The sequence below is a fragment of the Neoarius graeffei genome, chromosome 11, assembly GCF_027579695.1.
Source record: "Neoarius graeffei isolate fNeoGra1 chromosome 11, fNeoGra1.pri, whole genome shotgun sequence".
Classification (NCBI taxonomy): domain Eukaryota; kingdom Metazoa; phylum Chordata; class Actinopteri; order Siluriformes; family Ariidae; genus Neoarius; species Neoarius graeffei.
In genome coordinates this window covers 82,906,502-82,932,856 of record NC_083579.1, presented here as the reverse complement: position 1 = coordinate 82,932,856, position 26,355 = coordinate 82,906,502, and the positions used below count along the sequence as shown (strand labels likewise).

The following is a 26,355-nucleotide window of genomic DNA, read 5'->3' as shown; positions in this document are numbered from 1 at the left end:
GTGACTGGATGCTGGATGGAGAGTGATGCTCAACTTGTCTCTTCAGAATTCCCCAAAGAAAATAATTTCTTTACACCACAAAGGTGAAGGCTACAAGATGATCAGCAAAGCTTTACTTATCAGTCAGAATACTGTAGCAAAAGTGGTACAAAAATTTAAGAAAGATGGAACTGCAACCATCTCACAGAGACGTCCAGGTCGTCCACGGAAGTTAACACTTCGACAGGAGCTTCTTCTGATGAGAAGGGTTGAAGAAAATTGGCATGCAAGTTCACTGCAGTTACCTAAAGAAGTAGAAAGCCAAACTGGGGTGACTATTTCTGGTGACACAATACGGCGTAAACTGCAGAGGAGTGGCATGCATGGATGCCGTCCACGAAAGAAGCCTCTCCTAAAGCCCAGGCACAAAAAAAGCCCGCCTCGAGTTTGCCAGGGCCCATGCTGACAAAGATGAAGACTACTGGGACTCTATACTCTGGAGTGATGAGATCAAGATAAATGTTTTTGGAACTGATTGCTTCAAAACTGTATGGCGTCGCAAAGGTGAGGAATACAAAGAAAAATGCCTGGTGCCTACAGTGAAACATGGTGGTGGCAGTGTCCTTATGTGGGGCTGCATGAGTGCTGCTGGTGTCAGGGAGCTGCATTTCATTGATGGCATCATGAATTCACAGATGTATTGCTCTATCCTGAAAGAGAAGATGCTACCATCACTCCCTGCCCTTGGTTGTCATGCACTTTTCCAACATGACTAAACACACATCTAAGGCCACTGTTGGATTTCTGAAGAAGAACAGGGTGAAAGTGATTCAGTGGCCAAGTATGTCTCCTGATCTGAACCCAATCAAACACCTACGGGGAATTCTGAAGAGACAAGTTGAGCATCGCTCTCCATCCAGCATCCAGTCACTAAAAGAGGTCATTGTTGAAGAATGGAAAAAGATTGATGTTGCAAAATATCGCCAACTTGTTCATTCCATACCTAGAAGACTTGGTGCTGTCATTTAAAAATCATGGAGGTCATACAAAGTACTAGATGTAGTAGTTTTTGTTGTGGGGTGTACTCATTTTTGCACCACCCTAATTTGAGTAAAACTGAAAAATGTGCAATCTAAGTTCTATTATTAACCTTACTTTCACGTTATAAAGTTACAGATGTTATTTTAAACTTTGTCTTGTCAACATTTTGGAAATTGTGTTCATTGAGATATTGTTCAAAATGTTACTTTTCAAAGGGGGTGTACTCATTTACGCTGAGCACTGTATGTGGAGTTAGCAAAGACTGTAATGGTGATGAGCGCTATTTTCATATGAAGACGTTACTTTGTTCAGACCAATGCCGTGTGTGTGTCCTGACTCATATACCCGTTAGAATCCAGGAGCATTATGAAAGCCATGCGAGCAGGGAAGTGAGCGAGTCTAGCAAACCGGATTCACTCCCGCTTCCCAACTACGGCCAGGAACGTGAAAAAGAGGGAAGGCAACATACTGGAATGGATTTTGCTCAGGATATTTCCCCTAGCTGTAAAAATTCCCTTGAGAAGTAAGCTAGGATGACTGTCTAAACAGAACCAGCTATCTTGGGTCACGTTTATTCGTCAGGGCATAATGAACAGAGATTTTGTTTTGCCGTGCTTTTACTAGCCCTCTCTGTGGGCCTGTCATTTCAGGTTCACATGACAGCATACGTGTTCTCACCGGTCAATCACAACCAAGTTAGCTAATGCACATTAACATTCTACACTAATGCAAAAGCAGTGTGCAGCAGTGAAACAAAAGCCATGGAAAGGTCAAAAATTAAAGGAGGGGCCAAAAAAACAAACAAACCAGGCATTAGAGGCATAGGCTTCCAAATGTTTAAAAAAAATAAATAAATCTACAAACTGTTTGGGCATCAGCACCCTGAACTGGCCTGCAATGCCATTTTCAAGGACCAGAATGAAGAGCTTAAAATGGACATTAAAACATAGCTATAGACTAGGCTGTTGCCTCTCGCGGTTACCAGAGGACTAGCCCTCCTGTAACCCTAGCTGTATAGGTGAGAGGCCGAGGGCTATGGAAACGAAGGTCAGTGCCGCCCAATGCGCCTGACTGCATGGAGCGGGAAGGACTTTAGAGATGGGCTAGGCTGCATGTTCATTTAAAACTGCTGTAACTTGCCCAACCATAACTGACTATCATATGTACCAGAGATTTCCAAGCTTGTTGGGGCTGAAGCACATCAAAGGTCAAATCAGAATGTCAAGGCACACCAAATTAAAAGTTGGCTATCGATTATGAAGAATGTCACACACATTATGATGGGCTAGAAGGTCATTTGCAAAATTTGACCCAGCTTGCACTACAGCAGATTGTCAAATAATTATTAAAACAGATAGGTAAATCAGACAGGCAATTGTATAATTTTTTTTAAAAAACGTGAGGCAACGCTCATTACAGTGTTTTCCATGAGTTACCTAGACTGTAGTGAGTGACGAAAGCATTTTCAGAACACAAACATCATTTGATTTGAGACTGATAACATTAAGTGTCCACTCCAGTCATCCACTAGTCCAAACACAATACGATGGTCATCAGTTTGAAACAGCAAACAGATAACATCAATGGAGAAGTTAGCATTGATAATTAGCATTCATCAAACTTGAGCTTAGAGAACGTTAACATCAGCATGTCCGACTCTCATCTCCTCGCTTTAAAACAGTGCACGGTTAAATTTGTAGAGTTTTAGCTTATTTGAGTTAGAAAAGCTGCTAACACATCCGGTAGCATGTATTTGTCATTCAAAACACAAGTGCATGCTCTAACCAGAGTTCAAAATAGGTTTATTTTTGGCTAAAATGAAATTATTCTGCATGTTCTCTATTCAATATTTTAAATTTTCTAAAAAAATAAATAAAACCAGTTAAACACAGGTAACCACTTCTGCTTCATTTCTTTGAGGGCTAAAATGTATGCTCTAGTCATTTTTTTAATCGTTTATGAACTGTTAAACTCCTTAACCATGCTTTGCGGGTGTGGCCTTTTTGCTGTGGCATCACCATTCATATCGATACAACCAGTGTGTTTATGCTTAAATTACTAAAGCACAAAATTGTTTTGTGCAAGGTCTTCATAGATCTAAAACTCTTAATTTTGCTCTCAAAGTGCACCAGTTTGATACATTTAACTTTATCCTGAGGGAAACACTATTATTCTCTCTTTTTTTTTTAAATAACTGCTGCCAGAGGAAAAGCTACCTGTTCTTTTGCAAGTTAGGGTAGCTGTGAAAGAAATCTCTCTCAGCTCAAACGTAGAAGTAGGTGACCGTGATTATGCAACGTATCCTAGAAGCATGTTGATGTTCAAAAATAAACTTGACGGGTAGTGAACTAATGTGGCAAGTGTGTGTGGAAGGAGAAATTATGAGACGGAGAGCTCCGCTTTTGAATATAAAAGTGCGTCATTGCATATCGTACAACGAAATTGGACGCCATCCTACCAGTGCAACATCTGCTTATTTTAGATTTAATTATTTATTTCGGTCATTTCAACTTTCAATAACATACACACTGGTTACATACATATCAGCCAGAAAGACCGAAAAGGATTAGACTGAAGCAAAAGCTTATTGCGTCTACTCTCATCACATTTCATAAATTAATAAATCTTTTTTTTTTATGCCAAAGGAATTAAGGAAAGAAACAAAAAGGAAAAAAAAATAATAGTAACAATAGTATCTGTTACATTTTGTTCAATACAATTTTACAACTTTCAATTTCAAATGAACACCAAAACACACATATTGGATTTTGACGTTTTCGTATTCTGTAGCGTTAAATATCAAGTAGCTGGACCAAATTTAAATCAAACCATTTTTTTTTTCCAAACATATTTCATATCTCAGGTTTGTATTTACTGATAATCTTATGTTTGTATGCTTTAAGGCCTTTAAGCGTGTTACACAGTTTAATTTCATTTTCAAGACCATTCCATAAATTAACTCCTGTTATAGATATACACCTCTGTTTCACGTTTGTTCTGAACTTTGCTTTAACAAACATATATGAGTTCCTCTCAATTCATAATGACTCTCTCTGATTTGAAAGAATCTCTGAATACAGTCAGGGATAGTTTTTGTTTTTAAACATAAATTGAGCAATTTTGTAATCCACAAAATCACGAAATTTAAGGCCATTCAAGTTTATAAACAACTGATTGGTTGGTTCACTATAACATACGCTGTATATGATCCTAATAGCTCTTTTCTGCAATATGAAGATCGGGTTTGTGATCGTTTTACATGCATTTCCCCAGACCTCCACACAATAAGTTATGTATGGAACAAGCAGAGAATTATAAAGTGCGTGCAATGATTTTTGGCTTAGAATGTGTTTAGTTTTATGAAGTATTGCAATAGACTTGGATATCTTTGTTTTTACATGTTTAACTTGACTTGACAGGTAGTGAACTAATGTGGCAAGTGTGTGTGGAAGGAGAAATCATGAGACGGAGAGCTCCACTTTTGAATATAAAAACGTGTCATTGCATATCGTACAACGAAATTGGATGCCATCCTACCAGTGCAACATCTGCTTATTAAAAATAAAGAAATAAAATGTCCACATAATATATATTAACAACTCAAAAACTCTAAAAAGACATACACGCACAAAACATTCACGCACTGCTGTTTTTTGTTTTTTTTATTGCACGGTCCCTTTAAAACAAGCACTTTAGTGCAGTTATGGCTCTTGGGTAGAAGCTCTTTTTCGGTCTATAGACCCCTTACACTGACATCACATTTACGTTAGCAACGGTCACTACCCTACCCTATACCTGGGGGACAAGCAAACTTTGTTCACATACTGAAGCCAAGCAAAGATGTCAGACGTCCGTTGCTGTTGTCTGAAGAAAACTACAGCTAAAAAAGCTCTACTAACGGCCGGCGAGGGCCTTTCTGTGTGGAGTTTGCATGTTCTCCCCGTGTCCGCGTGGGTTTCCTCCGGGTGCTCCGGTTTCCCCCACAGTCCAAAGACATGCAGGTTAGGTTAACTGGTGACTCTAAATTGACCGTAGGTGTGAATGTGAGTGTGAATGGTTGTCTGTGTCTATGTGTCAGCCCTGTGATGACCTGGCGACTTGTCCAGGGTGTACCCCGCCTTTCGCCCGTAGTCAGCTGGGATAGGCTCCAGCTTGCCTGCGACCCTGTAGAAGGATAAAGCGGCTTGAGATAATGAATGAATGAATGAATGTTCAGTTCCTTCTTCATTTATTCTCTATACCAGTGGTTCTCAAACTTTTTTCACCAAGTACCACCTCAGAAAATACTTGGCTCTCCAAGTACCACCATAATGACCAACATTAAAATACAGTAGCGTAGTAGGCCTAATTATTCATTAAAAACAAGGCGGAGATTTTATTTAACAAGTATACTTAATATTGTTGGCCACTGTAACATTACACACAGTACTTTGAACAGTAACACTGCTTAAATATAGGAAAATAAAACACTGTACTTAAATAATGAATCAAATAAAATTAATTGCACATAAAAGTGAAATAAAACATTGTACTAAAATAAATATTAAAAGACAGTTCTTAAAGATTAAATGAAAATGTACTTAAAAGTTAAATAACTACTGTACTTAAATGTTAAGTAAAAAAAAAGTACTGTACTTGATGTACTTGAAAAAAATCAAAACAGGCTATGCATAGCTGCAGTTCTTGCTGTTTCTTAACTCCAGTGACTGCTTTCTGAAACAGAAACACACCCACAAACAGAGGAAGAACAATAAGATTAAGAATAAAACAAAAGTGAGAAAAAGCATTAAGAATAACAGCTTATAATATTAAATATACACAGACTATTGACTGACTGACTATTGATTGACAACTTACTGAGCTTAATGTGATGGGTGTGCATGCCTCTGTGAACACAGTCCTGCAACGTCCAATCCAAGCCATGCTCCTGGATGAACTTGTTCAGTAACTGGAATATTTGCTCTGATGTAGTTCTGGTCTCCAGTGATTTACAGAACATAAAGTCCTCCTGCGCCACACCGTCATATTCATATCTCACATAAACCAATAAATTGGCCAAATCTGCAACATCTGTAGTCTCAAGCTGTATGGCAAAATATCTACTGTTCTTAATGCGCTCAATCAGCGTCTTAACATCGTCAGCCATGTCGTTTATTCTCCTTGACACAGTGTCATTTGAAAGCGGCACCAAGTTTAACTCTCTGGCAGCTTTCTCTCCACACATGATACGTGTCATCTCTTTGGCTAATGGTACACAGCAGTACCATCAGTACAATCGGGGAACACAGCAGTTCCCCGATTGTGTGCAGCTTACCGGCTCTGGCGATCAGGAGGCTGGCACGATATGAAGCTTCCTGTGCTTTGGCTACGGGTGTACCATAGGACAGAATGGTGGACTTGGACTGCTTCAGTTCATCACGTTTTCGTAAAAAAAATCCATTGGTGTGTCCTTTAGTGCTGTGTGTTTGGTTGTAAGATGCCGTTTGAGATGCGATGGTTTCATGGACTCATTGCTCAGAAGGTCCCCGCATACAACACACTGTGGCCTGGGCAGCTCCTCTGTCCCGCTCCAAATGAATCCCAGTTTTATGTATTTTTCGTCATACTTCCTCCTCACTGGTTTGTGCTGTTTGCTAGCAGTTCTGGGGCTGGTTTTGCCACTGTCATTAGCATCTGCGCTCGGCTCACACACATCCTCTTCAGTTCTCCCTCTCTCTTGATCCACGCTCGCATTCGCGGATTTAAGCCACGACAGTAATTTTGTCGTACTAGTCATAATTAGCAAAGCCACCTCCACCTTTTCCCCATCACAGCCTAGTCTACCAATGGCGGATAACCGTCTGTCAGCGGAACCGGCGGGAATGCGTACGTACGCTACGTATGGCTACCCAGAAGCACTTGCAAACGCTTTTAAATTATTAACTTAATTTGTATCTCTTTTCATTTTCTTGTCATCGGTTGATAAAATATTTTCATCCATTCGGATATTATGGATAGTATTTCACGTTTTATTTTTTAAATTTTATTTATATTTAATTAAGTGATTCTTTGGCGTACCACTAGAAATGGAGCCCGCGTACCACTAGTGGTACGCATACCACAGTTTGAGAATCACTGTTCTATTCAAAAGGCACAACTGAGTCACACAGGTTGATAAGTGTGCAACAGACAGTAACAATTTTATCCAAAATAGTTTTTCCTGCCTTAGTCGATTTATTTCCATTTCACATGCCTGCAGCTGTTGTAAAGTTCAGTGCGTTTGTGTAGAACTCTCTCAAACTGTAGGTTCATTACTACACTCTGGCTCCAGGTTGACATTTTGCACAGGACTGAGTTCCTCTGATAACAGAAGCAAAGCTTCAGCGCTTTTTGATCTTAATCTTTTCTGTTCTTTCAGGATGCATCAGGAGCATGTCACTCCTTGTTGGGTTTTTTAACGAATTGTGTCAGTGTTTGTTTGTTTTGTGCCCAATCTGGGTTTTCCATGTCGAATGAGGAAGTTGGTTCATCTGGAAGAAAATCATTTGATTTTGTCTGAACACTTTCATGAAGAAGCTAATTCAAGTGTGGGCAGAAATAAAAGGAGATTCTTAAACAAACTCTTCCATACTCTGCTGCGCCTGTCTATTTAAAAAAAAAAAAAAATTTTAAATCGTCGCAAATTTCTCTGGAGTTTTCAGGGTTAGCTCCTCTCGCTGTATTCTCTTTCACCACTCATTTCTTCATTGTCCTTGAAGCATTTGTTTCTCTTTGTTAACATTTTTCTTCATAGCAGGGAAATGGTAATATCTTTTATCTATTCCTCGATTTAAATGATTGGAACAACCAAAAACAGCGCAAAAATGAACCATATTTAAGACTGGTTAAGCCTTGCTTACACGAAAACTGGTGTCTTTTCACCTGGGGGTCAATTATCACGTGATGCGTAACGTCATGTGCAAGGGGTCCATTTCTTAATTGACCTGAAATGCCTGCCCAAGGGCAGCAGTTCAAACAGAGAATTTATGGGGTGGGACGGATCTTTTAATATACTGAGGGTTCTTTTGAGGCAGCAGGAACTGTAAAGCTCTTCCAGGCAGGGAAGAGGGCATCCGATGATCATCTGGGTGGTGGTGACAACCCTCTGGAGAACTTTTCTCTCTGCTCCTGTGCAGCTGACAAACCACACACTGATGCAGTATGTAAGTATGTTCTCTATGGAGCAACAATAGAAGGACACAAGCAGTTTTTGAGGGAGGTCGTTCATCCTGAGGATCATCAGGAAGTAAAGTCTCTGCTGTGCGTTCTTTATCACTTGTGTGGCATTAGAGCTCCAGGTCAGCTCCTCCTCTATGTGCACCCCAAGGAACCAGAAGTCCAGGATCCTCTCCACACATTGAGCACTGATGAGAATAGGCTGAAAGTCCGTTTTCTTTTTCCTGAAGTCTATGATCAGCTCCTTGGCTTTGGTGGTTGAGGACCAGGTTTGTTGTCTCAGCACCACCCAGACAGCTGCTCAACCTTGTGCTGATAAGCAGACTCCTTCCCCCCCCAGAGATGAGCCCCACTATGGTAGTATCATCCGCAAATATGATGCCATTACGGGAGCGAGCAGGGTGCAGTTGTAAGTGTAGAACAACAACTTGTTTAATCCTAGATAAAGCCGTGGCACAGCAGTTATGCTCATATTTACATAGCAATAACATCCATGAAATGTACCAGTCATGATTTAGACCTCATCATAGCAAAGAGACAGCTCTGGTTAAAAGTAGTAAACGACCTACTGTTGGCGTCTGATTAGGGCTGTGTCTCGCTGCTTGTGTTGCTTGACCTTAGTGCAGCATTTGATACCATTGATCATTCCATTCTTCTGGATAGACTAGAAAATGTTGTGGGAGTTAAGGGAACGGCCCTCTCCTGGCTCAGCTCTTATTTAACTGATTGCTATTAGTATGTTGATGTAAATGGTGATTTTTCTAGGCATACTGAGGTAAAGTTTGGTGTTCCACAAGGTTCTGTCTTGGGTCCACTGCATTTTTCTGATATATATACACACACACACAACCCCGATTCCAAAAAAGCTGGGACAAAGTACAAATTGTAAATAAAAACAGAATGCAATAACTTAATCTCAAAAACTGATATTGTATTCACAACAGAACATAGACAACATATCAAATGTAGAAAGTGAGACATTTTGAAATTTCATGCCAAATATTGGCTCATTTGAAATTTCATGACAGCAACACGTCTCAAAAAAGTTGGGACAGGGGCAATAAGAGGCTGGAAAAGTTAAAGGTACAAAAAAGGAGCAGCTGGAGGACCAAATTGCAACTCATTAGGTCAATTGACAATAGGTCATTAACATGACTGGGTATAAAAAGAGCATCTTGGAGTGGCAGCGGCTCTCAGAAGTAAAGATGGGAAGAGGATCACCAATCCCCCTAATTCTGCGCCGACAAATAGTGGAGCAATATCAGAAAGGAGTTCAATAGCGTAAAATTGCAAAGAGTTTGAACATATCATCTACAGTGCATAATATCATCAAAAGATTCAGAGAATCTGGAAGAATCTCTGTGTGTAAGGGTCAAGGCCGGAAAACCATACTGGGTGCCCATGATCTTCGGGCCCTTAGATGGCACTGCATCACATACAGGCATGCTTCTGTATTGGAAATCACAAAATGGGCTCAGGAATATTTCCAGAGAACATTCTGTGAACGCAATTCATCGTGCCATCCGCCAATGTTCAAATTATATTTTGTCTGCATTTGTGAATTCACGGAAATGAAACAACGTCACACTAACTGCAGACCCCAGCATCAAACCAACTCGCATAGGTGGCAAATTTTGTGGCATCGAAAACCATTGGCTCGTTGGTGTGGTAACAAGTTTTATATTAACTTTAGCATTAATTATAGTTAACAGTATCTGTTCAAATCCTGTAGCGTCATGCTTCTGTTTATCCTTGACATTTAGAAAAGAAACAAACTAAGTGTAAATGAATACGTTTCTTTTTTTTTTTTGTGTGTGTGTGTGTGTGTGTGTGTGAGTGAGAGAGTGAGTGAGTGAGAGAGAGAGAGAAAGCTACCATGTTGTGCATGCAGTATTAAACAACTACAGGCCAATATCAAATCTACCATTCATCGGGCAAATCTTTGAAAAAATTGTCTTCAATCAATTAACTGCCTTCTTGATATCAAACAGCTGTTTTGATAACTTTCAGTCAGGATTTCGTGCCAATCATAGCACTGAAACAGCGCTGATTAAAGTTATAAATGACATATGTCTTAATACTGATGCAGGCAAACCATCGGTCCTGGTGTTACTGGACCTCAGTGCAGCTTTTGATACTGTTGTTCACAACATAGTGCTATATTGACTTGAACACTGGGTTGGGTTGACTGGTAAAGTTATCAATTGGTTAAAATCATACTTAAAAGATAGAAGTTTCTCTGTTACCATGGGAAATTGTACCTCAACATCAATGTCCTTGACCTGTGGTGTCCCCCAGGGGTCGATCCTTGGACCATTACTATTCAACCTTTATATGCTCCCACTTGGACAAATTATCAAGAACAACTCAATTTTGTATCACTGCTATGCAGATGACACCCAAATTTATTTTGCTCTATCACCTAATGATTATGCCCCCCTTGAATGTCTCTACCAGTGTATCGACCAAATCAACAACTGGATGTCACAAAATTTTCTCCAGCTGAACACAGATAAAACAGAAGTAATTCTATTTGGGGAAAAAAGATGAAAGACTCAGGATTACCACTATTCTTGACACAAAGGGGATTAAAACAAAAGATATGGTTAAAAATCTTGGTGTTTTCATTGACAGCGAGCTAAACTTTGACAGTCACATGAAAGTAATCACTAAATCGGCATTTTATCACCTAAAAAACATTTCCAAACTAAGAGGACTTATGTCAAAAAATGATCTGGAAAAACTTATCCATGCCTTCATCTCTAGTAGGGTTGACTACTGCAATGGCCTTTTCACAGGCCTGCCAAAAAAGATCATCAAATGACTTCAGGTGATTCAAAATGCAGCGGCGAGGGTTCTCACACGAACAAAAAGAACAGAGCACATTACTCCAATTCTAAGGTCCCTTCATTGGCTTCCAGTAAGCTACAGAATTGACTTTAAAGTATTGCTGCTGGTGTACAAATCTTTAAATGGTACAGGGCCCAATTACCTCTCTGATACGTTGCAGCGGGCTAACCCAATCAGATCTACCAGATCGCAGCAGCAAAATTTACTGGTAAAACCTGTTGTTAAAACAAAGTGTGGTGAAGCAGCTTTTAGCTACTATGCAGTACAGCTATGGAACCAACTGCCAGAGGACATCAAAAATGCTCCTGCTGTTGGCAGCTTCAAATCTAGACTAAAGACCAAGCTGTTCTCAGATGCTTTCTGCTAACTGATTAATATTGTCATCTTTACATGTTTGAAACTTTTACTTAACTTTTACAGTCTCTGCATGTTTTAAACTTTAATTTTTATTCTATTTTATTCTGCTGTTTTTTTTTACTGAACTTTTACTTCATTCTATTATTTTATTTCTACTATTGTTTAATTTTTATTATTTTTTTCTCTCTTCTTCCCTATTTATTTTGTGTAATTTTATTTTCTGTTTTGCTTTTACTTCTGTAAAGCACATTGAACTGCCACTGTGTATGAAATGTGCTATATAAATAAACTTGCCTTGCAGCAGAGTCAAGGAAAACTTGGTACAGTTTTTCTCAACTGCACTTGGGAAAACAGACTAACAATGTTGATGATGATGACGACTAATATTTTGTGTAATACAGGAAGCTGACCATGTTTAGGAGTCGTTATGGGAGGACCTATGTTGGTGACTACCTGGGTTTGTGATTTTATGGGACTTTCATGAATAATTATATAATAAAGAAATATTTGCTTGAGCACTGAGGTGTTACTAGTATTTTTATTAACAGGTAAGTTCCACTACACTGGCTAAAAGAACTGATGTCGGACTGCATTGTGCTCAAACTTGCGATTTACACCACTACTCCACATATCTGCGAGAAGAAATTGATATTAATTGGAGCTACCTTCATCTAGTCATCATATTTTGTTCCATAAAAATATACAATATTTATAATAAAATTTATGACAAACTCACAACCGAGGAGTCTCCACTGTTCTTGGCTTCCTCTCGGTTCACCAGCTCTCCCTGGCAGGGGCCGAAGTGTGCACCTACTGGAACAGTCTCCCCCTTATTAAACACTCCCAGGCCTGCATCAGGAATACTGGACTTCTGGATTTCTAGCCCAGGAGGAAGTGTTTGTCTGGCTCGGTCAGGGACTCCCATGGGAACAGGAGTATCGGGGATGAAGAGGGGTGGCCCATGAACCTCGCATTTGTTGAGGAAGAAGGATTTGCAAACTTCACAGTCTGGGAGTAGAGAAAACACAACAGGAAGAAATGAGGCCTAAATGTGTGTGCAATCTGTGTGTGTCTATCCAAGACCATATACGGTACATTAGTATTGTATAAAGATTATTCTAAGAAAGCTTGCCAGTAAGGTTCACTGAGCATCTGGTTGAGACGAGAAGTGTCCATCAGGACTGGGATCAAACAGGACACAAAGTATTGGCAAAAAATATGGAAACGCCTACCAAAATGACAAAACAAAATTTGACCTTTTGTTCTCAAGTTCTCTTAATAAACTAAACATTTTCATCATAACAAACAAATGTTACAAGTAACCAGAGTAAATCATTCTAAAATATTATCATCAATATTTGGTATGGAACCCCTTGACACTGAAGTGCACCGACACGATCAGGCATGCCACCATAAAGTTTATGAATAAAATCAAGTGGAGTTGATCTCCATATGTCTTGCAACACTTCCCAGAGCTGTGGCAGATTTGAAGGAGCCCTTTTCACCTTCTCTCGCTCCATGTAGTTCCAGACTTGCTCAATTATATTCATGTCAGGACTTTGGGCTGGCCAATCAAGAACTGTCGAGCTGCCATCTTGTTCTTTGTTTTGTAAATACTGTTTAACCATCCTGGCTGCGTGTTTTGGGTCCTTATCTTGCTGGAAGATAAAGTTGTTGCCAATGAGAGCTCTTCCAGAAGGCGCAGCATGATGGATAAGGATTTGTCTGTACTTGTCAGCAGTGAGGGTCCCATCTATTTTGTAGAGATGACCAACTCCATTGTAGGTGATTGCTCCCCATACTTGTAGGACCCCTCCACCATGTTTTACTGTGGGAGAAATACAGTTTGCCTTGTATCTTTCTCCCTTTCTGCTGCATAGCATTGCCAAATAATTCAAATTTCTTCTCATCTGAGAACATGACCCTTTTCCACTGCTCAGAAGTCCAACTCCTGTGAATTTTTGCCCAGTTAAGTCTCTCCTGCTTATTTCCACCTCTCAACAAAAGTTTTGTGCACTGACACATGACCTTTGAGGCCTTCTGCTGAGAGCGTCTTCCTAACCAGGTGTGGAGAGACATCCTTGCCTGTACCATCTTGGAGGTCCTGTGCCAGTTCCTTGCTGGATTTCTTCCTCTCTCATAGGGATGTAGTCTTGAGGTACTGGACATCAGCTTTAGTCAACTTTTTCTTCCTTCCTCTGCCTGAAATGTTCTTGAAGTTCCCAGTCTTCTGGTGATGCTTGAGGCATTTCCAGACAGCACTGTGGGTCACATGCAGTTTCTTTGCTATGGCTCATTATGAATGGCCCTCCTCCCACAAAACGTTCATCCTAATACGCTGCTCTTCTGTAGTTTCTCTCTCTGATGCCATTTCTGCCTGTTGCCTGGCTGTAGTCAGAAGATAAATACTTTTTCTAATGAATTATTTGTAGAGAACACATGATTTAGTTAATGGTTTTCACCTGTGGAATAATTAGCATATCAGGGTAGGATTGCCCAACAAGGAGTGATTAAGGTTGGTTTTGGGGCTAAACTAAACAAAAAGAGATACTATTTCCAATATTTATGATGTTTATCACACAACGATGGCCAAAACTGCTAGTGTTTTCATGGTTAAAGTATAAAATTGTGGTTAAAAGTTGTCTCTATCTTCATAATGTATTTCAGTTGCCTTCAGTGCAGCTTCTGATGTCATTTGCACAGATTAAGTATGCAAAATCGATCTTTTCCTAGGCACTTCCATATTTTATGCCAGTACTGGATACAAGTATGAGGTTTTTTTTACTTCCTTGTGGGAGTAAACAAAAATGGTCAGATACAAAGCTTGCAGGGCAAAAAAAAATGAATGTTCATTAACATGACTGTGCCACTGCATGATGTATTTGCAGTATTCTCTTAAGCCTTGCCTGGTCAGGGTTGTTTTAAATTCAGCTACTTGTTTGCTTATCTTCTGGGGAACAGAATTTCCCAAATTCCTTATGCAGGTACAAACAAAATTAACTGTCCACACAGTAAGTAAGAAAGTAAGTAAATAAATAAAATAGTCCAACGCACATCTCTATTTGAGCTTGCTGACAATTATGGCATTTCTAAATCTAGACATTTCCCCCCCCCAATGCCATACATAGAGGATTCATATTTAATAAAAAAAAAAAAAAAAAAAACCATACACACACACCCCGAATGGCAAATTAAGCATAACTAATTTGCTGAAGAAGAAACCATTGGACCCAGAGGAAACCAACACTGACGGGGGGAGAACTTGCAAAACTTCACACAGACAGCAACCCGGGCTTAGAATTGAATCCAGGACCCTGAAGGTGCGCCACTGTGATGCCCCGAAATCCGTATATTTGGACTCCGGTCTCTCACACCCACTGTCTCTTATTGAACATCCCATTCCAGGGGCATAATGAGGGGCATACTCTCTGTCCCCTATTAACTCACAGCTAGTTGGGATCTTCTGTGAGCTTATGCATGTGGGGAACAGAGCACATAGCACTGTCCTCCAGGTGTGTTTTGCTATCATATGACACAGTATAGCGAACCCCAGACAGACAATGATGAAGCTTACTGATGTTTCAAGAAGCATTTATGTTCAGCCGTCATCCTTAATTTGCACACAAATATACTTCCTTTCCTTCACAACCTTTCTTCACAAACACCGTAAGAGCTGCAGATGGATAAATAAAATAAGCTCTCACAAGCATAAGCATTTCCATAATGCCAGTTAACCACACATGTGGACATTTATCAAATATTCACTCACATATAAATCGGTCAAACCACATGAAAAGCTAGAAAACCAGCATTAACACGACATTACAGCTTATCCATATAGCACCCTTTCGCATAAGCTAACCTTAGCATGGCTAATCCAACAACGATATACATAAAACACCCTTTCAGCAGTTAATTAGGATAACACGTCACAGCGAACAGTCATAAAACAAGTTGAAACACACAATACCTTGTTTCCATTTCCAGCTAGGCGCTTAATTATCCATAATGAAACTTTACATTGCAAGGCAACGTTTTCAAAACACCTTTTCCTTCCATACACTCTTCAATTAGCTGCCGTTCATGTGTGAACGGGGCAATTCCATGTAAATGTCAACCTCACCATGCAAAAATAAAGCAACATGTAATACATCAAAACCACTCCCAGAGATATCACCTAGGTCTGTATTTTACAGATGTGAATAAGTTGAACCAATTTGTAACCAACCTAATATGTCACTGTCAGTCTTTCTTATAATGTAAACCCCAAGCTAAAATCAACTTTGATCATGTACAATTCTATATTATTGCCACAAGCCACAGAAATGTATGCTAAAATCCACAAAACAGCAAAACAATAGCCATCCTAAATATTATTTAAGACCTTTGATAGTTTTAGCTGATATTTAGAGAGTTTTTCAAAGGGTTATGGTGGTTAAATTGCTAATTTTCTAAACATATGCCATGTCTATTTCAGACGCGTCACATCCATAACGGAATTTTGTCACATCCATAACGCTGACTTTTCCTTCCAAAACTCTGCATGAAATACAAAATATTTTAAACAAAGATTTTTTAATATTCACCTTGGACCCCTCTATCAAATGGATATCTCCATTTCGACATTAGGTTTACAATTTCACAGAGTTTGATAAAAATGTACAGTCACCCAAGAAAAGTGATACTTTTTCTGTCACGTCCATAACGCATCTTTTATTGGCATTTTCTGGCATGCCCTAGATGTACTATGGGAATTGTTCTTGTTCTATCACTTCTCCAGTATGGTACAGCCTTAAAATATGCAACACCTGTTTAAATACTGGGAGACAATAAAACATGCACTGGGTCATTTGTTGCCATTTTGAGTTCAAGTGTCCAGGGCTCGAAATTAACTTTTTTTCTTTGTGTCCCCCAGTGGTCCCGAATTCTGTGTTGTATTGTCCCGAATGGAAGCAATAGTGTCCCCATTTTTTTCCTCTCTGAAATAACCAGTGGTTAATATTATCATATGAAGTTACTATTATATTTGTAACTATGCGATTTTGAACCCTTTATATCATTTTTACAATAAGTCACAAGACACAAGCGACACATGTCCTATGCATCATCTACTTCAAAATTACAGTTATTGCATTTTCAGTTTATTAAACTTTGGCGATCTCGCTGTATGAATAGATACCCGTTTATTTAAAGGGGCCAACTAGCTCATTCAGAAAATGTTTCAACTCCCTACATCTGCAGTACACTTTAGTTGAAAATAAGACCCCTTTTATGTTCATTTCATCTACTTATACCTTGAATATCTGTTGGCACTTATAAGGCCAACTTATAATTTTCACCATTACCGTTATCCATTATGAACTTTCCGTTATCCATTACCGTTATCCATTTTTATGAACTTTCCGTTATCCATTACGGTTATCCATTTTTATGTACTTTCCGTTATCCATTACGGTTATCCATTTTTATGAACTTTCCGTTATCCATTACGGTTATCCATTTTTATGAACTTTCCGTTATCCATTTTTATGAACTTTCGCTGCCGGGTGCAAATGTTAGCAACATCAGCATAGTGCCAGCAGGTCCGAGCCTAGTTGTGCTGCTGACTGACTAAACTTTCTGAACTAGAAAGACACCAAGAAAACTCACTTATTCTGTTGAACGGTATCTTCCGTCAATATCATCTACATCATTCCTGTTGTATTTTATATTTTGTATTTTTGTTCTGGCAAGAGTCGGCGCAGCGTGTGCGGTAGCAATTCCATTCCAAGTCCATATAATGCGGACTCCGGCCGAAGATTCTAGAACAGAATGCGCTGCTCTGTAGCCTACGGATGCAGGTGCATCGAAAGTGTAGCTACTATGTATTTTTCGCTGTTAACGTTTTAAAATTAAAATTGACAAATTAGGTGAATGTCTACGTATGTGTTACGGCTTTGTAAATAATATTAATGTAGAACTTTTTTTCTAGATCTATTTTTTTCCATTGTCCCGGGATTGTCCCAGATATGATAATTTTGTGTCCCGATGACATTTTTTATGGTCCCCGGGACATCGGGACACCGTTAGTTTCGAGCGCTGCAAGTGTCACGTCCATAACGCTGGAATTGCTCAACGCCTATGGGCAAGTTGCTGACTCTCAGATGAGAGTATGCCAGAAGGGCTTCAAAATAAAAGACCCGAAAACGTAAAAGGCACTAACAAAAATAAAACTTACAGGAAGTAGTTAACTTGCTTATATACCGTCAATAAGAGTAAATTACACTCCCACCAATCATGAGTAAATAATGGAACAGTATACGGTTTACATTAGGCACGAATGATTTCAAACTGAAAAGGACCTTCCCTATACAAATAATTTGTTTAGAAGGTGGAAAACCCTTTTAAACCATGAACTATGAGCTTACAAGCTATAGCTAGAAGGTATTATTAACTATAGGGTGAACAGGCTTGATCAGTCTCCAGCAGCAAGACTAGCTTCTGAACTGGGTGTTCCACTTCAGACATCTTGTGGAGACGCTCCTCTTTCTTGCCAAGCTTCCGGTCACCAAGGCAGACCTTAACTCTCCTTACTAGTCCGTCTTTGTCAGTAGTGGTTTCTGAGACTCTGCCCAACCTCCACTCGTTCCTGTGCACATCCTCTCCTTTCATCATTACGATATCTCCAACTTGCAGATTTCTCCTGGGAGTATGCCAGCGCTGTCTGAGGGCAATGTTGGCCAGGTATTCCTTTCATCATAGACTCCAAAACTGTTCTGCCAGGTATTGAACATGTCGCCACCTTTTCTTGCTATACATGTCTTCTCTGATGAACTCACCTGGAAGAGACAAGGCCTTGACAGATTTCATAGTTAGATGATTAGGGGTGAGTGGCTCGAGGCTGTGTGTGTGTGGGGTGGGGTGTCACTGAGGTTGTTAAGTCAGTGGACGGCTGTTGACGATTGCCATAGCTTCATAGAGGAAAGCTCGTAGCGAAGCATCATTTAGCCTACCAGAAGAAAGACCAAGTGTGGCCTTAGGATGCCTTTCACTGTTCTAATCGGTCTCTCCCACACCCCTCCGACATGCCTCGAATAGGGTGCATTCATGCTGAACTCGCATTGTTTCTCAGCAAGAAATGCAGCCAGCCAGTCTGCACTGACTTCTTTTAGAGCTCCTTTGAGTTCATTTTTGGCTCCAACAAAGTTGCTTCCTTGATCAGACTTGATTTGACAAACAGTGCCACGTATGGCAATAAAGCATCGTAGGTCATTTATGAGGGCGTCGGTGGACATGTCATCAAGCATCTCAATATGGATGGCGCGGGAGCTAAGGCAAGTGAAGACCATACACCTCTTGTTCTCCTTTCTACCCTGCTTTGTAAAAAATGGACCAAAGTAGTCCATTTCACAGAAGGTAAGGGGGGGGTGATGGTTCCACACGTTCAGGGGGTAGATCAGCCATCCTTTGCTCTTCCGTTGGTTTCCGAAGCAGTCTACAGGTAATGCATTGACAAATGTAGGATGCTACTGCCCGAGTGATGCCAGGAATCCATGGGACCTGATGTCATTAATGGTAAGACCTTTGCCTTGATGTTTCATCCTTTCATGGTGATGAGCAATGATCATCTTTGCAATGTGATGATCCTTGGGGACGATTGCAGGGTGCTTGATGGAGTCGGGAAGAGAAGAGTTGCACAGCCTACCTCCCACCCTGAGGATGCCATCTTTGTCAAGGAAGGCATCAAGTGAGTATAATGGATTTTGAGATGGTAGGGGGATCCCTTTGCTCAGCAGTTTCAACTCCTCTTGATACACATTTTTCTGCAGGTCTATGATTATGCAATGTTCTGCATGTTCTCGTTCTGTTACAGTGGTGAGACTGTTTGATCTGTTCTTGCTGATGCACCTTAGTATGCGTGCAACAGCTTGAGTAGACAGTGACCAAGATGAGAGCTTAGACAAGCAATCAACAAGGCTTACTCGTTCTGTGGTTCTTGTGCTAAGCACTAGAGACTTCTGACCTCTGGATCTCCGATCATTAACTCTGGAATCACAGCAACAGGCAGTTTAATTTCCTTGTTCCATAAGAACTTGGGTCCAGTGAGCCAGGTGGATGAACGAACTTCGCTGGGAGTCAAGCCCCTAGAAGCATGGTCAGTAGGATTCTCTTGGTTGGGATGCATCTCCATTGCTGAGGGGGCGAGCTGAGATGAATCTTCTGAACACGATTAGCCACAAAAGGTGTGGAATCGTCGTGCTTCATTGTTGATGTATCCTAAGATCACCTTAGAATCAGTCCAAAACAACTCCGCAGTCCCAGCAGATGCAAATTCGTCCTTGAGCATGTTGCTTATCTTCACAGAAACAACTGCGGCTGTTAGTTCCAATGTCGGAACAGTTGTGACCTTGGATAGTAAGACACGTGCCTTTCCTACAACTAAGGCACAGTGAACATCTCCCTCTTCATTTTGAAGTCTCAAGTACGAGCACTGGCCATAACCCTTAAGGCTAGCATCCGAGAAATGATGCAGCTCTGTTTTTGTGACCTTTCCAAATCCAGCAGGTGAGTAGGTATGGGATATGGTAACATTATCTAATTGGGCTAGATCACTTCTCCACTGTTCCCATTCTGGACGAAGTTCGTCTGGGAGAGGATCGTCCCAGCCTGTGCCTCGCCTACACATCTCCTGAAGAATGAGCTTCGCTTTGAGCAGAACAGGCGCCACAAACCTGAGAGGGTCATACAAGGAAGCCACTACAGACAGGATGCCGCAGCGTGTTGCAGGCTGATCATTTAGGCTGACGTTAAGCCGGAAGTGGTCGGATTCCACATCCCATTGAATCCCTAGGACTCTCTCAAGTGGCAGGTTGTCGAAGGTGAGGTCCATATTTTTCACATTAGTTGCTCGTTCTGAGGGTGGTATACTCTCTAGAACGTCTCTGTCGTTCGATACAAACTTGTGTAGTCACAGACCACCCGTGGTGCACAGTTTGCGAGCTTCTCTGGCAAGCTGAATAGCATCTTCAGTGCTTTCAACACTGACAAGCCCGTCGTCTACATAAAAATCCCTCATGATGAACTGGGAGCCTTTAGGGTAGAGGTTGCTATTCTCTTTAGCTAGATGCTTCAGCCCGTAGTTTGCGCGTCCAGGAGAGGAAGCAGCACCGAACAGATGCACCTTCATCCGGAGCTCGCTGGGTGGTGAGTGCAAGTCTCCTTTCTTGCGACAGAGAAAGCACAGGTAGTTGTGATCAGCCTCATACACATGAAATTGATGGAACATTTTTTCCCCAATGTCGCACATTAGAGCAACAGGGTGTTGTCGAAAGCAAATGAGAACACCACTCAACTTGTTCACCATGTCAGGACCAGAGAGGAGGTGGTCATTTAGGCTGGTTCCTTTGCATCTGGCGGTGCAATCTTACACTATGCAAAGCTTTTCCGGCTTCTTTGCATGACGAACACTGTGATGGGGAATGTACCATCTCTCACCTTCACTCCCACCATCTTAAACCTGCTCTGCATCTCCCTTCTCGATTACCTCCTCCATGAACTCAACATACCGCTCCTTATACCTTTCGTCCCGTTGCAGTTTCCTTTTCAGGTGGTTGAGGCGTATCGTGGCTGAGTCTTTGTTATCAGGCAAGGTAAGTCTGTTTTTGAAGGGCAGGGGTATTTCATAGTGGCCATGCGTGTTTTTCCGTATACCCTCATCTAGCTTATGGAGGAAGGCGATGTCATCTTGTGACACTGCTTTGCTGTCTTCACTGCCATCCTTGAAGTCAGATTCTAGAATGCAAATAGCATTGGCAGAAGTTACCAGAGGCAGCTCTTTAACCGTGATTTTGTGACACAGGCGACTTGTGCTCAACGGATCATGGCCTTGGGATGAGCACCCCACAATAGTCCATCCTAAGTCTGTCCATATTGCACAGGGATCCTAATCTCCTCCTAGGATGACCTGCCTTGGTGCCATGGCTCTGGAGCAGTTGTAGCCTATAAGAAGTCCTACTTCACAGTCCTTTAGTGGTTGGATTTCATCTGCTAAACTGCAAAAAATGATCTCTTGTTGAGAGAAAATATCTTAAATATGGGTGAATGTATCTATTATTTCTTATTAGAAGTTTATTAGCACTCAAATATAAGATTATTTAGCTTACTTTGAGACGCTTTTACTAATTTCAAGCCTTAAATTTTCTTATTCTATTGGCAGATAATTTTGCTTCTTTCTCGAATTGAATGCTTAAAATGAGCAAAATTATCTGCCAATAGAATAAGAAAATTTAAGGCTTGAAATTAGTAAAAGTGTCTCAAAGTAAGCTAAATAATCTTATATTTGAGTTTGAGTAAACTTCTAATAAGAAATAATAGATAAATTCACCCATATTAAAGATATTTTCTCTCAACAAGAGATCATTTTTTGCAGTGTAGTTCTCTGAGATGACTCCATTGTTTAGCCGTCTCAAGTGGGAATGTGAGCATGGTTAACGGGTATGCAATCCTTCGTGTAGGCAACTGGAAGATCAACCTGAATAGCAGAACTGTATCCCCTTACACGAAGGCCAGAGACACACTCACTTGGGAGAACTGTGTTTTTTTCCCCCCACTCATGGTGGTCAACTTCAACTTCACTGGATACTTGTCAGCAATTAGACTGTCGCTCACTTCTTGGTCGACGAATGTTGTATCACTTTGAGTGTCGAGTAGAGCATAGACAAGCTTCTCAGCTGTTGAATTGTTTTTAGTTGACACCCACACTGGTATTACCATCGATGTGTAGGATGAGCCTTCGCCTGTTACACTGAGTGTTGTTGCAGCAGCGGCACTTGGATTCATCCCTGTTTCAGATGAACACCTTTCCTTTCCATAGTTGTAATCATGGAGGACTGTAGGATGCCTTCCTTTGCAGTTGTCGCAGCAGTGACTATGACGACAGTCTTTTGCGCCATGTCCAGATTTTAAGCATCCGTAACGGTTTCTTCTCCTTTACGTAGTTCCGTCGTTCTGCCAACATCCCTGTGAACTTGGGACATGCATGAAGTTGGTGTCTGTGATCTTGACAAAGGATGCATGGAGCTTTAGCCCTTTTTCTGGTCTGACCTTTGATTTGTGTTGTTTGTAGCTGTGTGAGTGGTGAGAACACTGGCCTTGTTTCTCTTTGTGTCTCTGAGATTTCTCTTCAGTGTTCGAGTCTGATGAATGAAGAGCATAAAGCGATGTAATTGGATTGCAGGCAATCTCAGCTTCAGTTGACACAAATGTTGCAAAGTCCTTGAAACTTGGAAATTCTTGCTTCTCGTTCAGGCATTGGGTGACTTGTCGGTTCCAGTGTGAAGCTGCCCAGTCTGGTAGTTTGTGGGCAAGCTTCTGGTTCTCCTCACAGTCATTTAGTATGTCAAGACCCTTGACGTGAGGCATGGCATCTTGACAGACATTCAGAAAATCTGAGAAGTTTCTGAGTCCTTGAACATCCTTAGGTTGAATCCTTGGCCAATTGGTGAGCTTCTCTCTGAATGTTCGCTGAATGGCGAATGGCTGGCCAAAGCAACGATTCAGCTTGTTCCAGGCCTCCTGATAGGCTTCAGCATCATTCCGGAAGAAAGTGCCTTCTAGCACCTGGCATGCTGGACCACCAACGTATTTCTTCAGATAGAGTTTTTCAACTGGTGTGATTGCTCTTTGGTCAATGAGTGAGGTAAACGCTGCTTTCCATTCAATGAACCGTATTGCATCACCATTGAAGACAAATGGCTCTGGAACAGGGAGCCTATTTAAGGCTATGCTGTCTTGAAAGACCCGAACAAGAGGGGAAACATCTGTGTGAGGGTGTGTTGCAACATGAGATAGAGGGACTGCAGTTACAGGCACACTCTGTTTTCTTGTTCCTTTCATCGTTAATGCAGTCAGCAGCTTCGCGTTCTGTCTCTTTATCGTATACCTTTAGCTTAGCTTGAGCTGCCCGCACTTCCTCCACTGCCTGCAATCGCTCCAACTTATGCCTTTGTGCCTCCAGAGCCTTCTGTTGTTGTTCCTCTAACTCTTGGATGACTTCTCTTTGTCTTTCTTCTGCCTCCATCATTTCATAATTTGCTTCCTTCACTGCTAGCTCTGCAGCTGCATCTGCATGCTTGGCTGCCATGGACGAAGCTGTGGAGTGTTGGTCAGACTTGTTGTGACTTGTCAAGGAAGCAGCAGATCCATAGACAGACTTTGCATAGTCACAATGGAGCAGTTCATGGAGGCGGCATCTTTCCATGTCCTCGTTAAACTCACCTTCTTCGTCTATTGCTCTGCTGTAAGCAATGGTGATGATTTCTGTGGTAAACGATTCGCAAGTGTCAACTCTTCTTCTCACACCGATGGAAGGTGTGGCAAGATCTCGAATTCCAAAATACAGGTTCATTACGTCTTCCTTCACTTTCTTAAACTCTTCAATGAGAGGCCAGAGCTCACTCTCTGACATGTACGTCTTCAGCTGATCTCTTGCTTTACATATGTCAAGCTTCCATTTTCTGTACATGGAGAGCAGCCGTTTCTCCTTTTTCTTGGCCTCTTCATCTTGTAGTGCGCGCATTTTCTCTGTCGGGTTCCGTGCATGTTCAGAGCGTCGAGGCCCTTCAGGTTCCTTCAGGCCAGGTGCCTCAGATACAACTGCCACTGAGTGGAGCTCACTCTGGAAGTCTTGAACTTCGTGCTGGGAACCAGGCATCTGCTCTTCTGTCTCCTTGAAGCTACCTGACTGACATCATCAACTCAATTTGAAATTATTAAGTCAGAAGAAACCTCTTAACAAGTATGATTGAACCTTTGCAATAAACAAAGTTGCTGTAGATATCCAGGTAAGTATTACAATAAAGGCAAACAAAGTACTTGAAATGCAAAAATTAGAATATGAGCATGAACAACTAGCAGAGCTGCATTAACGTGCAGACACTCAAACAACTGTAAATGTCCAGGTAAGTACTGTAATGAACACACTTCTCAAAGTACTTGGGATGCAAAAAATATAAAATGTCATTAATAAAGAGTCTATGTGAATGTGTCCATGTGTGAGTGTAAGCAACAGTTTCTTTCCTTTGCTGTAGATAAGAGGAGTATGAAAAGTTCACTGGTTCAGTCTAAAAGGGCTGTTCATGTGGAGCTCACCTTGTTGCAGTCTGTAGACTGTGTAATATAGATGTGTACTCTCAGTTCTGCTTCAATATCAGTGAACGTGACCGTACTTGACCATTGCATCAAATCCATGAAACCGCTGCCTGGATTGCCGAAGTGGATCATGCGCTGACACGTCGGGACATGTTCATGATGAATCCATGTAGACAGCACATGGCGAAGTAGCAGCAGCAGCAGCAGGCACGCCGTGAAGACCCTCCATCATGGCCCGTCATAATGGCAGCAAGTTGTCAGATCGATGAGGGCAAGCTCTTACTATGGACCCTTTTCACGTGACGTTTTAACCATTTTGACATGACATGCGTGACATGACCATTTTGGACATGTACTACCAGTAGTTTACCACAGCCAGCATTGAGGAACGGCAGCAAAGAAAGTGTTTATTTTCAGCAAGACTTCCATCATGCCACTATATTGTTGTGCACCTGGATGTAGTAACCATCAACAAACAAGGCAAGGGTTATCATTTTATCGGATCCCGGTAGATGCTGACTAGGGCTGAACGATCTATCGTTTTCGACCGAAAATCGCGATCTCAGACAACACGATTCTGGGATCGTCAAAGCCGCGGTTTTTCTCAGTGCTCCTAAACTGACCCATGTTTTGTTTCGTCAATAAATTGTCCTCATTTTTTACACTACAGACAAAAAAATTACATTCAGGAAAGCCTTGTGGCACTCAGTATGAAAGAATTTTGTGAATATCTCCTTCCGTTTTCGTGTAAATCCCCATTGTTTGGAGGGAGCACTGTGAGGAGAAACTGCGCTTTCTCTGTCTCTGTGTCTGATCGCGCAGGTGGGGGAGGGGCTGATCGCTCTCTCTCTCTCTCTCTCTCACACACAGGAGGGAGGGGCCCTGCAATAGTGACTGCTACAGCCACTGCATCACTCTTATTTCCCACAGGGGAATTGTTGGCTCTAGTTATAATTTATAATGCTTATGTACATTCCTTTACAAAAGTGCGATATTTTGATGCTGCTGAGCCATTGATCAACCTTTTTTTATGTCTGATATGTTGTAGATGGGAAAAGTAAAAGAAGCAAAAGTTTACTTAAGAAAGATGGCTCTCTTTATTTTAAGTTATTATAACTTGTTCCTCAGGCACTCAATGTTAATAAACAGGCCTACATTTGAAATCTGTCGACCTCAGTTTTCATTCTTATATTAGCTTTATGGAATTTATTGTATTAATTAATTTGCACTGAAACTTGATTTAAAGAAAAAAAATCGTGGTTGAAATCGAAATCGCAATATCTGCCAGAAAAATCGCAATTCAATTTTTTCTTAAAATCGTTCAGCCCTAATGCTGACCGACGGAGTAGATGGATAACGGCCATAAACAGGAAAGATTAGCAGCCCTCAGCATACCAGCGCTTGTGCAGTGACCACTTTGTTGGAGGTAAGACGAATAAAATTAGCCAGAAATGGCATAACATTGCTGTTAACATTCTGTGGCGGCGAGTGTGTAACCAAATAGGCTAAAATAACCCATTGTAACCTCTTTGTTCTTCTGTAGTAGCTATTAGCTAACGACATTAGCTAGCGTTGTGTTCCTTTGCTGTTGGTAGACTGTAGGACAGATCAGAGGCAGTGTCCTACAAACAGCGCTTAATTTGAGGGGGAGCAAGCCAGAGCGCGCTCCGGAACCTCGGGCGTTGGCTCCGGCAGCTATTTACACTGGATCCGGTGATCCGACAGCTCTTTTGACTATGCAACAACAACAAAAAAAACCCCAAATAATTAAACAAAAAAATGCAAGTTTATTTAGTGTTAATGTCT

General features: G+C 41.1%; 1 protein-coding gene across 8 annotated transcripts in view; it reads right to left on the bottom strand.

Moving 5' to 3' along the window:
• LOC132894679 (zinc finger protein 260-like) overlaps window positions 1-26,355 on the bottom strand; it is a 414,543-nt gene that overhangs the window by 13,929 nt on the left and 374,259 nt on the right. For 4 of the 8 annotated variants that reach the window (XM_060934821.1, XM_060934817.1, XM_060934818.1 and 1 more), the window contains one exon: window positions 12,158-12,429. In XM_060934821.1, the coding sequence (XP_060790804.1) occupies window positions 12,158-12,346 (189 nt within the window). In that variant the 5' untranslated portion in view covers window positions 12,347-12,429. Of the gene's footprint in view, window positions 1-5,664; window positions 5,734-5,877; window positions 7,952-12,157; window positions 12,430-14,995; window positions 15,554-24,549; window positions 25,727-26,355 lie in introns of those variants that run through there. The other 4 variants (XM_060934820.1, XM_060934819.1, XM_060934822.1 and 1 more) reach the window with 4 other exon arrangements.